At 30.2% G+C, this 14,290-nt stretch overlaps 2 protein-coding genes across 2 annotated transcripts; one reads left to right on the forward strand and one right to left on the reverse strand.

Annotated features, from left to right (window-relative positions):
• The first annotated feature begins 1,692 nt into the window (after window positions 1-1,692).
• LOC129949255 (opsin Rh1-like) lies at window positions 1,693-5,254 on the forward strand. Its single transcript, XM_056060591.1, has 6 exons — window positions 1,693-1,844; window positions 1,908-1,965; window positions 2,035-2,525; window positions 4,239-4,386; window positions 4,640-4,917; window positions 4,982-5,254. Exons 1-6 carry the CDS (start codon window positions 1,837-1,839, stop codon window positions 5,100-5,102), a joined length of 1,104 nt encoding a protein of 367 aa, XP_055916566.1. The 5' UTR covers window positions 1,693-1,836; the 3' UTR covers window positions 5,103-5,254.
• Window positions 5,255-6,368: 1,114 nt separating this feature from the next.
• On the reverse strand, window positions 6,369-9,096 carry LOC129949254 (opsin Rh1-like). Its single transcript, XM_056060590.1, has 6 exons — window positions 8,964-9,096; window positions 8,814-8,871; window positions 8,264-8,754; window positions 8,044-8,191; window positions 6,713-6,990; window positions 6,369-6,643 (listed from the first exon to the last, which is right to left on the reverse strand). Exons 1-6 carry the CDS (start codon window positions 8,969-8,971, stop codon window positions 6,523-6,525), a joined length of 1,104 nt encoding a protein of 367 aa, XP_055916565.1. The 5' UTR covers window positions 8,972-9,096; the 3' UTR covers window positions 6,369-6,522.
• Between the last annotated feature and the right edge of the window lie 5,194 nt (window positions 9,097-14,290).

The raw sequence follows: 14,290 nt of genomic DNA on the forward strand, positions 1-14,290 counted from the left end.
ATTTACTCCATTAAATTGGAGGTATTAATTAATCAGGAGCTTCTCACCTCGTTTTTGCAGTTGATTTCATCAATAATTGTTTGCTAAGGGGCGGGTTTTGCTATCAGTAAAATTTTAGTTTTTCATTTTTGAATATGTTTTATTTTCAGCAAAAGATCGATACGCTATTATCGTAAGACGGCATAAAAACCTATCTTTCACATTTCAAGAGTGATAATTTCGAGTTCGTATAAGTATAAAGTTTGAAGGGGATGTGGGCTTCTCAAGAAATAGATGTTTGTTGGCTTATTTGATAGCTTATACTTTCAAAAAACTTGTAAAACCAGCAAAATCGATTGTGCTCCTAGCAATTTCAATATTTTATTATAGTATTTATATATTATTTTATAGTATTTAAAGATTATGGAAGTAATGGGCGTGGTTGTCGGCCCTATTGCAGTTCAAAGCGGAGAAAAGTCACGCTTGTCCGGAGACAAGCATTAGCCTCCCAACATATATTTTTGGAAGAAGAAGAATTATATGGACCAGGCACAGCAGATTAGCAATTTGTATGCCTGCATTCATTTTTTTTAGCAAAAATCGATGATTGAAACTTTTAACGCGTTTTTCTCAAAAGGATATTTTTCACAATTGTCGACATCATAACTCAACGAAAAATATATAACTCTCGACATCAAAATGAAAATTAGGTATTCAAATCTTAAAACATGGCTGAAAATATATGTACATTATTATGTCCAAAATACTTCAAAATATTTTTTCGAGTATTTTCCTTAAAAACTTCCCCAAAAAAGTTTTCAGACGTCACCCTTAAATATTATTCTTTTAAGATCATTTTATATACATGGCAGTTTAGAAATCATGAGCAAATATACACCAGGCACCAGGTAAAGTTGATTCATCCTTTAAGCTGGAGTTTGCTGTGGGGTAGATGTAAATACATAGTTTTGGAACGTTCATGCTATAATAAGGTTAAAGAATATTAATCTATTGCAGTTCTAAATTTTGTTAAAGTTTTAGCTTTCTGAAGGAGCAATATAATCAGCCAATAATAATTAAATTCTAATTTCAAGGACCAGGCCATGGAATAATGTCTTCATTAGAAAATGTGTTTTTTACCAATCCAAATTGCAAAAGTTTTGGACTTTTAATAAAATAAATGTTAATTGTTTATATGTACATATATGAGCTTTGCTGTCTCTTTTGAGTACTTAAATCGAATTAAATTTCTGTAAAGTATTTACTTTGCTATAAACTTATAGCCTTCAGAAACTTTTGTAGCTTAAATATGGAACCACAATCAGATTTAATATTTTTTTAAGTAGGTACATATTTATGAATGAAGATATAACAAGTATTTCAGTACAGCTATGAATCTCAGACTATTAATGTTTTGATTGCTTCGAATATAATATCAATATGTTTCTTAAAGGGGTAGCTGTTTAGGCATTGAATTTTTGTATAAGCCCTTCCAATGCAAGCACTTGGTGGTGATGGTTGCAAGTGTTTTTTATCAGTCAAATGGATGACAGCAAAATGAAAATATACGAGTATGTGATTGCAAGTTATTTAATTTTGTCATAATATGTATGTAATATGCTAACAAAATAAAACGGTTGTCAAAAGAAAAGGGGAAAACAATATTTATAAGCCCGTAATTCAATTACGAACACTGTAGACTATAAGAAGCAATTTGTATCGGAGTGTCATTCAAATCATCAGCACCTCGTCGAACAGTCAAGAGGCACTCTAATTGTCAAAAAAGTGGACGCAAATTGAAGAGCAATCTTCAAAACTCCGAAGCAAAACAAAAAAAAACATATAAAATCCTGCTAAATGGAGAGGTAAGTTTTTTTCCAGAAAGGACTCGAGAAATAAACATTCAATTTTAAATTGTTTTTTGACAGTTTGCATTACATGGGGCCACACTTTGCAGCCCTTCAAAACGGCTCTGTTACCGACAAGGCAAGTTGAAGCTGATTAAGGATATTTTATTCCGACACAAAGTTATACAATATGTTTTTTTAATTTCAGGTAACACCCGACATGGCGCACCTTATCCATCCGTATTGGAATAAATTTCCACCAGTAGACCCCCTTATGACGAAACTCCTGGGCACATTCTTAGGAATCATGGGTTGTCTATCTTTCGTGGGAAACGGATTGGTTGTTTATATATTTTCAACAACAAAAGCACTACGAACACCAGCCAACTTATTGGTGCTAAACTTGGCGTTTTCTGACTTTTGTATGATGGCTTCAAATTGCCCAATGATGGCAATAAACCTATTTTTCGAAACATGGGTACTAGGGCCCTTCATGTGCGATATGTACGCTATGCTGGGTTCCGTTTTTGGTGCCAATTCAATTTGGTCTATGAGCATGATAGCTTTGGACCGATATGAAGTAATTGTCAAAGGTGTTTCTGGACGTCCAATGACAATAAAACTAGCTGTGATAAAAATTGTTATGATTTGGACAATGGCAACTTTCTGGACGATTGCACCAATGATGGGTTGGAACAGGTGAAAATTGGAATCAAAGTGAAATTTAAAAAGAGGCTGGGATGCGACCCACACTGATAACTTCCCATCCCGTCTGTCGATTTGTCTTGCTTCAAAGTTTGTCTATATGTACTCGTACCAATTTTTACCAAATTTGCGTACTATTTTTTGTAGATTTTTTTTAATGAAAAAACGAACTGTTGGATTTTTATATACAAATTACTGAATATTGAAAACAATAATTTTCGTGAAATAAAATAAGTTTGAAGAAAATTTTTTTAATTTTTGAAAAGCTATTTGCGCCGAAAGTAAATTTTTACCAAGTTTTAGTAGGTATTGTTATTTTTTAGAGTTTTATTTTTTGTAAAAAAAACTGTCTATTCGAATTTTTTAAAAATTTTACCAAATGTTGAAAACAATATTTCCTATAAGATAGAATTAGCTTGAAGCCAATATTTAAAATTTTTGAAGAGATATTTGAGTCGAAAATCAATTTTTACGAACTTTTGTTAATTTTTTTTCGGTTTTTAATTTTTTGTACAAAAACTGTCAAATCGATTTTTTTCAAACTTTAACTGAATGTTGACAACAAGATGTTTTGAAAGATAAAAGTAAATTAAAGCCAATATCTCAAATTTTTGAAAAGATATTTGAGTTGAAAATCAATTTTTACCAACTTTTATAAATTTTTTTCTAGGTTTTTATTTTTTGTAAAAAAAACTGTCAATTAGATTTTTCTCAAAATTTGTCCTAATGTTGAAAACAATATTTTTTATAAGAAAAAATTTGTTAAAACCTATTATTTCAAAGCTTTTAAAAGAAATTTGAGTCGAAAATCATTTTTTACGAACTTTTGTTAATTTTTTTTTTCGGTTTTTAATTTTTTGTACAAAAACTGTCAAATCGATTTTTTTCAAACTTAAATTGAATGTTGACAATAAGATGTTTTGAAAGATAAAAGTAAATTAAAAAAAATATCTCAAAGTTTTGAAAAGATATTTGAGTTGAAAATCAATTTTTACCAACTTTTATAAATTTTTTTCTAGGTTTTTATTTTTTGTAAAAAAAACTGTCAATTAGATTTTTCTCAAAATTTTATAAGATGTCAAAAACATTATTCGTCGTTGCACAAAACTGTTTTAGAGATGAAATCATATTTCAGTCTTACAATTTTGGGGGTTACAAATTTTTTTTTTTAGTTTTTTTGATTTATAAAAAAAACCGCTATATTGATTTTTTTCAAAAAATATACCTGTTTTGTATCACGTTACAATATATTATATAAAATTTAATTCAAGTCTCTAGCGTTTTTGGTTCGTAAGATATTTAGGGTTAACCAAAATTTTTACCTTTTTTTCAAACTGCTATGGTAAAAAAACCACCCACGCAATTTTCTTGAGAGCCCTTTCTGCATCTTTCTGCCTTATTATCTGTATAACAAAATTTATTTGAAGTCGATATCTCTTCCGGTTCTTGAGCTATGGACGACGAAAAAAACGTCGCGAACGTACGGACGTACGGACGTACGGACGTACGGACGTACGGACGTACGGACGTACAAACGTACGTACACACGCACGCACAGACATCTTTCTAAAAATCTTTTATTTCGACTCTAGGGACCTTGAAACGTCGAGAAATGTCAAAATTTTCGATTTGACAAATCGGACCCATTACAATAACTTCCTATGGGAAGTTAAAAATATTAATGTGTTGTTGTGTTGTTTTTAAAAGATATGTTCCTGAGGGAAATCTAACTTCATGCGGCTTAGATTATCTCGAACAGGACTGGAATCCAAAAAGCTATCTGATATTTTATACTATTTTCGTGTACCTCCTTCCTCTGTTTGTCATTTGCTATTCCTACTGGTTTATTATTGCGGTAAGTAGTAGTTAACATATTCAAATTTTTTTAGTTTCTATATATATAAAAGCTTTGAATAATAACAGTGCAAATTATTGGTGTTTTCTTAATTCGAAATAATTTCTATTAATAATAAAGTGACAAGACTTTAAAAGACATGAAAAGTGGGCTAAAGAAAGAAGCCTTAATTTGATAAAGGCAATACACATTTTACAGTTTCATTGCGATGAAATTGAATTCGAATTTTATTTATTTTCTTTCCTATTTAAAGGCTGTTGCAGCTCACGAACAAGCAATGCGAGAACAAGCCAAAAAGATGAATGTCAAATCATTGCGCTCTCAAGAGGACACAGACAAGAGTGCCGAAGCTAAATTAGCTAAAATTGCTTTGGTCAATATTTCATTGTGGTTCTTCGCGTGGACACCATACGGCATACTTAATTGGATGGGATTCTTCGGATCTCAGGCTCTAACACCAACTTTAACTATTTGGGGGGCAGTATTTGCCAAATCAGGATCCTCATATAATCCTATAGTTTATGGCATAAGGTAGAAAATAATATTGATTTTTGTTTTTAATATTTAATATTTGTTTACCATGTTCTCTTTAAAGCCATCCCAAATATCGTATTGCTCTTAAGGAGAAATGTCCATGTTGTGTATGTGGCGATACAGAAGAACCAAAAGCTAGTGATGCATCTTCACAAGCAACTAATGCTGAAACGCCTGCATAAATTGTATTATGCTAGCACATTTTTTAAAGTTTGTAATATATGTAAATCATTAGTTTGTAAGGTATTTATAAAGATCTATATATTTTAAGCTATTCTTACTTTAAACAATACAAAAAAACCGAAATAAAGCATTGACATCTTAAAACCAAAAACATTTTTTTGAAATTTCAAAATAAGTTTTAGTGTTCCAGTACCTAAGGCCGTTAAAAAAATCTACGAACGAATTGATTTTAAATGAGTACTCTTAACAAATTGTTAAATTTATTTCAAACTTGTACTCTCAAAACTCTACGTGATGCGACCAATATGAATTAAATTACAATGGTTTAGTGCGATAACTGGATTATAACTTTAGTCCTGTCCTAAGTGCCAATAGGTATTGAGATTCTTGGAATACTCTTGAAATACTTTTTAGTATTGTGAAAACAGGACTGCTTATTCCATTATTATTATTCCATATTTTTGTGTGGTAAAAGGGGATTCAGGTATTGCCTTTTGTCTGATAGAACAAGAGGTTTTTATTTTTTTATTTAATGTCACAGAAATATCTCCTCCTTTCCTAAAATATGTGATTCCATAGAATTTTTTCTGAAAAACATAAACACAAAAATACGAGACAAACTCAAAAGATTCCTAAGTTAAGGTTCCTAAAATAATTTCGAATAATTTGAGACGGGACAACTCGAACCGAATTAGTTTTGGACTGGAAACTTAGTCAAGAAAAATCACAATTACTATCAAGTCAAGTCAGCGTATGTCAAAATGTCAGCTGATCATGTTTTTTTTTTTGATTCAACTGAAAGCTGAACTTCATAACTCTGTGATTTATTTAATTAGTAAAATATTTTATTTGAAGTTTTCTTTAAAAGAGTTCCTTGTCATATTGGAAAAAGAATAAGAAACTTTTGATGGACTTATAACGTTTTTTTGTTTTATTTAAACCTTCTACCTTGGTCTTATTTTACGTTGAAAGAATGCAGTTGCCTGAAAACGAAGTCTCTTATGTTGTCCCAACCTACCCAAAGATACATTGTATTGAGGTGCTTACTTTGTCCTTATTGGACCTTATTTATCCAAATTTATCCCTTAGTCGCCTCTTACGACAAGCGCTGTTTGCTGGGATGCGCTGCAGTGATATTCTTAACCCGTCCCTGCACGGGTATTTAAAAAAAAATCGATTCAAAATTATTCTTTGCTTGCGTTTGCAAGTAACTCATCTATAATTTAACATTATAAAGTTTTTTTTTGTTTATAAAAACAATAGTATAAATGCAAAATTTTCTTTCAGGTGTCAATGCTTTATTTCGGTTTATTTTTATTATTTAAAGTAAGAATGGTGACATAACATACACAACTTAATTAATACTAAAATATAAATAAAATTAAATTAAGTAAAAAGTCCATAATTTTCTTATGTAATTTACGCTGGCGTTTCAGCATTAGTTGCTTGTGAAGTTGCATCGCTAGCTTTTGGTTCTTCTGTAGAGCCACATACACAGCATGGGCATTTCTCCTTAAGAGCAATGCGATATTTTGGATGGCTAAAAAATACAATAATTAAAAATAAATATCACTGGTTCATATGGTTTAAAATTTTAAATAAAATGTACCTAATGCCATATACTATTGGATTATATGAAGAACCAGCTTTAGCAAAAACTGCACCCCAAATGGTTAGTGTTGGCGTAAGGATATCCGATCCGAAAAATCCTAAAAAGTTTAAAATACCATATGGTGTCCAAGCGAAGAACCATAACGAAATATTGACCAAAGCAATTTTAGCCAATTTTCCCTCGGCACTTTTGTCGGTATCTTCTTGTGATCGCAATGATTTGACATTCATTTTCTTGGCTTGTTCTCGCATTGCTTTTTCGTGAGCTGCAACAGCCTTTAAATTAAATAAATACATACAAGTAATCTATTAAAATCCAACAAAACAAGATCGGTTTTCGTAGTTAAAAACATTACCATAAATTTTTTTGTATGACTTTCAAATTATGTGGCCCAACAGTATGTACTGAACTAAGGCCTAGTGCTTTACAACTCTCAACCAGCACTTTCTTATTTCAGTAAGAAAATTTACTTTTTCGTTGCACGAATTCTAAAATTTTAAAGAGATACATCCTCAGCTAACAAAACGCCCAACTAGCCAGGTTTCGTAAGGTGGAGTGTTTTTTGTTTATTGTTTTACCCTTTTATATCAAGCCATGAAGGCCTTTTGGCCACCAGGAATTTTACTCATTAAACGAAAGAACAGAATTCAAAATGCTTCAATCATACCATAGTTCACAGGAATATATATTTCATAGGAATATATGTAGTTTAAAGAAAATTACTAACACGGTACCCGTTGCCTAATATTGCCCGGAAGATATGTGATAAACACTTTTGATAGGTTATCTCAGACCAAATTTTGTTAAAAATCTTCTAAAACTAAAATTGTTTTGCTAAAACTACTTAACAGAAATATTATAATTTTGCAAAAAATACTTTGTTTCAGTTGAGTTGAGATTAGCCAAATTTCCTTCAAATATTTTACTGTAACCTTACATTGGATCTGGTGGACTTAAAAGTCCATCGTGAAAATGATGTTTTGAGTTTTCTTTGAATTGATACCCAATGTCTTCTGGGAAAATTGTCAAGTTTTCAACCACCCATCGTACCAGAAGCATGGCACTAAGCTGGTCACACACGACCGAAACAATTTTCTCCACTGCCCTCAAGTTAAAATTTTTAGATACGTTAATTTTGAAACATTCAGTAAAGTGGCACAAGTTTTGTATTTTCTCACCCTACATCAATTAATAATCAGTTGTCTACTTCATTTAGTTTAATTAGTATTAAACATTTTGTATAGTAGTAGTAGTTCTATGAACTTAAATCTTACTGTTTCCCAACCTTCTCACAAAAGTTTTATTATTAAAATTGTAAAACAACTTACCGCAATAATGAACCAGTAGGAATAGCAAATAACAAATAGAGGAAGCAGGTATACAAAAATTGTATAAAATATCAGGTAACTCTTTGGATTCCAGTCTTGTTCAAGATAATCTAACCCGCATGATGTTAGATTTCCTTCAGGAACATATCTTTAAAAGACAAAAATTAAAAAATATATTTTCTCTACCAAAATAAATTAACAAGTTAAAAGGTTAACTTACCTGCTCCAACCCATCATTGGCGCAATCGTCCAGAAAGTTGCCATTGTCCAAATCATAACAATTTTTATCACAGCTAGTTTTATTGTCATTGGACGTCCGGAAACACCTTTGACAATTACTTCATATCGGTCCAAAGCTATCATGCTCATAGACCAAATTGAATTGGCACCAAAAACGGAGCCCAGCATAGCGTACATATCGCACATAAATGGCCCCAATATCCATGTCTCGAAGAATAAATTTAATGCCATCATTGGGACATTTGTAGCCATCATACCAAAGTCAGAAATCGCTAAGTTCAACACTAGTAAATTGGCTGGTGTCCTTAATGCTTTTGTCGTTGAAAATATATAAACAACCAATCCGTTGCCAACAAAAGATAAGATACCCGTCACCGCCAACCATGTTCCAATAAGTTTGGTCATGTAGGGCTCAACTGGCGGGAATTTGTTCCAATACGGGTGAATAAGATGAGCCATATCGGGCGTAACCTAAAATCGAATTATCAGAGTTATCCCACAAAATTGAATGATATCCTTGCTTAACTTGCCTTATCAACAAGGGATCCATTTGTCAAAGGTAGGTAGTAAGGCCCAATATACTGTGAACTGTCAAATATAAAATATGTTTCAATTTCTTTAATATACAAAATAAGAAACTTGGTCCTTTAAATAATAATTTGTACGTGGGTATAAAATACCTTTCCATCTCGAAGGATTATTTTCGTTCGTAGAATGTATCGCTCGAGCACTCTACCGCTGCTGTCAATAGAGTGCTATTTAAACGTCGAGACAATCTGCTGATGATCTGAGAACAATTCATTTTAGCACTGATTTTTATACTTTTTCCTAATTTAATTATTTATGTTTCACTAAATTTCATTGGTCAATTTTTCTTGCCACAATCGTTTTATTTATTTCTTTAAACATAATAGTAGTTATATTATTTACTCAAATTATTCAACACAATTTTTGTACATATAGTTTTATTTTATATCGATGTGGGGGTGAGAAAAAGTTTATCAGCGGTGCTATTCCAAAGGTGGTAGCAAATTGTTTCTAGCCCACTTCTCACATCTTCAAGTGATTTATTTGATTTCTTGCCGCTGTTGTAGATGGTTCATAGTTCTGGGGCCTCACTCAATTGTTAATTGTCTATTTCACTAAAGAGGGTTTAGTCAAAAGTAAAAAATATAAAAATAATTCAAAACTTGTCATCAAATATTTTTTTTAATTATTTTTTCCTTGTAGTGAATTTAAATATTGAATTAATGAAACTGTTCTAAATGCAGAAAATAAGTGTCTTCATATTCATACATAAAATTACGACAAACAAAAAGAAAAGAAGATGTGTAAACCTTTATTAAGGAATGAATATATCTCAATCTAATAAAGTCAAACTTAGATGAGGACAAGAATAGAGTATTTTTTTTATTTTAAATTTAGTTGAACTCAATTTGTTCTAATAGTTAAATGTAAAACAATTAAAACGTCGAAATTGTACGTGTGGTTTTCAAAAAATGTATTTTTGGAAAAATTAATCAATAGTTTTGGAAAATGTTATACTTATTAATAACTTTCCATATTTCGAATTCAACATTTTAATATCGCTTCACTTTCAAAGGTGCCTTAAATTTAAATTGATTGTTTTCACATATTTGTTCTTTTCTGAGTGTTACAAACGTAACTATGTCCTTAGTTTCTCAAAAACTAGTAGTAAAGATAATTTTAGTTGTGCAGGAAGGATCATTTTTGTTTTTTTTTTTATTACAATAAAAATAAATAAATGTTTGGATAACCAAATATATCTACAAATCTAAAAAATCTATTTATTGTTAAAAGAAAAACATACAAAAAATTACTTCAAATTAGTTTTGAATTTAATATCTTGAGAACTAACAAAGCTATTGGCTTCAAATTCAATTCATCTTATGTTTTCAAGATATTTTAACATGCAAAGTACAAATCTTTGTCTTCTAGATACTGTTCAAATCAATTAGTATCTTACTTAGTTTCTGAAAATTCTCATGAGTCTTCACACGTAAAATCTAACAAGTTATAAAGATTTTTGGAAAATTTTATAAAATACTATAAATGTTTTATGTACTGAATATTGAACAAATTGATTATAGATTTGGAAAACGAAATTATTTATGAATTAAGATAGCTTCAAATTTTATAATACATATTATATTTATTTTATTTTGTAAATTTTAAAAATGTAATATCTTAAAAACCTTAATTTTTTAGTGGTATTTGAATGAAGGCCATGAAAACCCACTGAAAAAGTGCAATTTTACTTAATAACAAAATCAAATCGACCAGCATAATTGAATACTTTTTGAATTTTTTTAATTTAACATCTGACTTTTGACTAAAAAAAAGAATTTTCATAAATTTGTGAGGGCAATAATTGGAAGTAATCAGTGAGAAATGTACGTTGCACCCAGCATTGTTTTATTTTAGAAGTTTAAGAATCCAAAACAATCGGCATGAGAATACAAAGCCATGCCATAAGTTCTGATATAATTTTAAAACAACATAAGGCAAAAACTATATATAGGTAATATTTTTTGTTTATTGTTCTGTCATTTATTTTGCCATCTAGGGGATTTAAATAATTATTCACTTATAGCAGATCTTAAGCTTCTCTAAAAGTGTAAAATCAAAAGATTAAAGAAACGTGGCGATCGATGGTAACGTTTGACCCTTAGGCATAACATTTTTGTTTTTTTGAACATGTTAGAACTTTATTTCTAATGCCAAGTTTTTTTTTGAAAAGAAAAAATACGTTCGAAGCTAAATTTGTTTGTAAAAACGTTTTAAAAATTTGAATGATGAAATTTTATTTTTTCCATTTATTTCAATTTCGGTGTATTTCAATCAGGAAATTATTTTTCAATTAGAGAAATTTTGAATAATCGCTATAACCTACCTGACAAAAAATTCCAAAGATTAGTTGAATGCACTATTGAAAAACAATGGTATCTATAATTAGCCCCTTAAATAACCAGGAGTTTCTTACCTCATTTTTGTTGTTGATTTCATTAGTAATTTTTTTACTGATGCAATCGGAATAGTAAAAACTTGGAACGCAAACAGTAACACGAAATGGAATTTTGTTCAGTAAGGAGCCGGTTATAGCTAGCAGTAAGATCCTTCAGTCAAATGTTTGTTTTTAGTTTTAGAACATGTTACAGATTTATTTCTAGCAAAACATTGATGCAATACGATGAATCCTATGTTCAAGAATTTTCTTTTAAACAAACAATGGAATGCAAACAATTTAAAGTTTTATTTAATATATAAATATATTTAAATGGTTTTAATGATGAAATTTCATTTTACTGAACAGCTAAGTGCCAAAAGCCAAACAAAACTCCAATCCGTTTTACTGTTGGAGTTTCAATTATTTGCTATTCCGATCACATCATTAAAAATTTTACTGATGAAAGTAACAATAAAAAAATTGTCTAAGGAGCGAAACTCGATGTTATGATCGAAAGAAAACAACATTTAATGACGTAAATTTACTGATTGCTATAAACGCTTATCAGTAAAACGTTTCAGATTCCTCCTGTTTCAAATTGGACTGATGGATATTAATGATAGCTATAACTGGCCCCCAAGGGGCCAGCTATAATTGGTCTTCATTATTAAAAACAAACATTGGAATTTGTTTGGCAGGTCGTTTATAGCTATCATTACAAATTTCTGTCATTGACAATAATTTCCTGATTGAAATCCACCAAAAAATGTTTATTGACAAAAATCTGTCATTGGAATTGTGTAAAATTGAAACACAAATCAGTGGAACGATTTGTTTCACTTTTGAACATAAAAGTATCAGCTGTTCAGGAATATGAATTTCCGTCCGGAAAATGGTAAAATACATTTTTAGAGAAAAATAAATGCGCAATTACACTTTTTTTCCTCAAAAAATTCTTTGTGTGATTTTCGATCGATCAGTATATAATTCTCATTTCTAATCAAAGGAAACCACCGTCAAATATCTATTCAAAAAATTTCCCGCATCGATTTCAATGATAGCTATAACTTGCCCCTAAAAATTCAAATTCATTTTTAAAAATTCTTAAAATGTATTTAAGAAAAAATAAAAAAAAATGCTTTAAAAAGGAATACTTGGCATTAGAATCCCTTATAATATTTTTTCTTTGAAAATAAAGAACAAACATGTTCAAAAACGTAAAATAAAAAGTGTATTGATTGATGAATGTATGAACGGCGCCTTAGTTTGATATAATGATGTCGCATATATTTAATGGTTTTCTTTGTTATAAACTTCATCAAAATTTGAAAAAATAAATTATTTCTTGCTCATTTCTTGCGTGCAACAGTAAAAAGCCCTTCGACTCTTTCCACAGTTACTTGTAAGATCGGAAATTATCTGTAGACAGCCAATAGATAGATAGAATGTGTAGAAACAGATCTGGTTGCATTATCTTTTAGAACTTAGAACTGGAAACTTTCTCCGTTTTTCTTATTCGGCTTATTGTTTCGCAAAGCTTTCTTGTATAACATTGTATACAGGTACATTTTGGACGAACCAAGAATACAGATCAAGAAGTCACTCAATGATAAATCTACATGGTTTTCATACAAAAAAAAGAGTATTTTTTAAGAAAAGTTAATACATGTTGCAGTATCATATCCGTTTTGAGAAATTTGACGACTTGACATATTTGCGGCAGTGTGTCTTCAATAACTAAGAATTCCATCCTGAAGCTCTTAAGTTTTGGAACATTGGCATAAAATTTATCTTTCACTTGGAACCAAAGTAAAAAAGACCTCTTCACCTCTTCAAGAAACAATACAGCCATGAAACTTTAGTTGTAAACCACCATACAATGACATGTAGCGAATGTTGGAGCTTATCGACATAAAAATGGTTTCGATATAAATCCGATCGAATTTGATGCATTTTAAGGATACAATCAGCTAAGTTATGACATTGTTGGTAATTGATCGGCTTGATTTATTTTTTTAACTGAACTTTAAAAGCCCTTAGTCTGTTTGCAAATTAATGTGTAATGTCATTTGTTAATGCCCTAACTGCGGAAATCGACAAACGTGGTCTTTAGTCAACATTACGGGCTACACCAGTTATATTCTTAGTTGTTCTTGATTCTTCACATTAACTATAACTTGCCTAATAGTCCTCTAACATTGTCATATGAATAATAGGAGACCTTGTGTTAAATCCATTAAATCTAATTTTTTGTAAAATGTCAATGATGATAGCTTTAAAAGAGAGTGTTATTTAAAATGAAGCTCTTTACATTATACATATATCATGAACCAAAGATTGTATATCTCACGGTTCATATTCGATACATTTTTAAAAAACAAACCAAGATCATGGTTAATGGTGTCAAATCGAAGATAAATTGGTAATGAAGACCAAAATAGAGCAGAGGCCTTTTTCACAAAATATTTTTCACTTTGCAACTTTGCAAACAAAAAAAAACAATATACTTCAAACTAAAGTGCAGAGTTTCACAAAATTTACAAAATGAAAAGATTTTTCATTTTTCAATTTTTCAGACTTTATGTGAAAAGTGAAAAGTAAAAGTGTTTGACCAATTTAAAATACAACTTTGCAATTAATTTGTATTATGAAAAGTTGCAAAGTAAAACTTATATTGTGTTTATTGAGAACTATTGACAGCTGTATATATCTAATTATTAGCGTAAATAATGAAAAATGAGTCAATTAGACAGAAATAACAAAAAATTAGCTGTCTTGGAGGTCGTACAAATTAAAAGGTGATAGTAATATTCGACATTTGATAAACTACCCCTCAAACGATTTCTTTGCTTATTCCGTACATAGATACAACACCGTAATATTGGGCTCCATTCCAAGCCCAATGTAGTTTCAGTTATTGCAAGAAACTCAAACACAAATTTTATTTCCAATTTTAGACAACACAAATTTGATGGTACTTTTCTTTAGTCGAAAACTCTTGTGTCGAAAAATCACTTCCGATATCGAAGATAATTCTTG

This window comes from Eupeodes corollae, chromosome 3, assembly GCF_945859685.1.
Source record: "Eupeodes corollae chromosome 3, idEupCoro1.1, whole genome shotgun sequence".
In the NCBI taxonomy this organism is placed as follows: domain Eukaryota; kingdom Metazoa; phylum Arthropoda; class Insecta; order Diptera; family Syrphidae; genus Eupeodes; species Eupeodes corollae.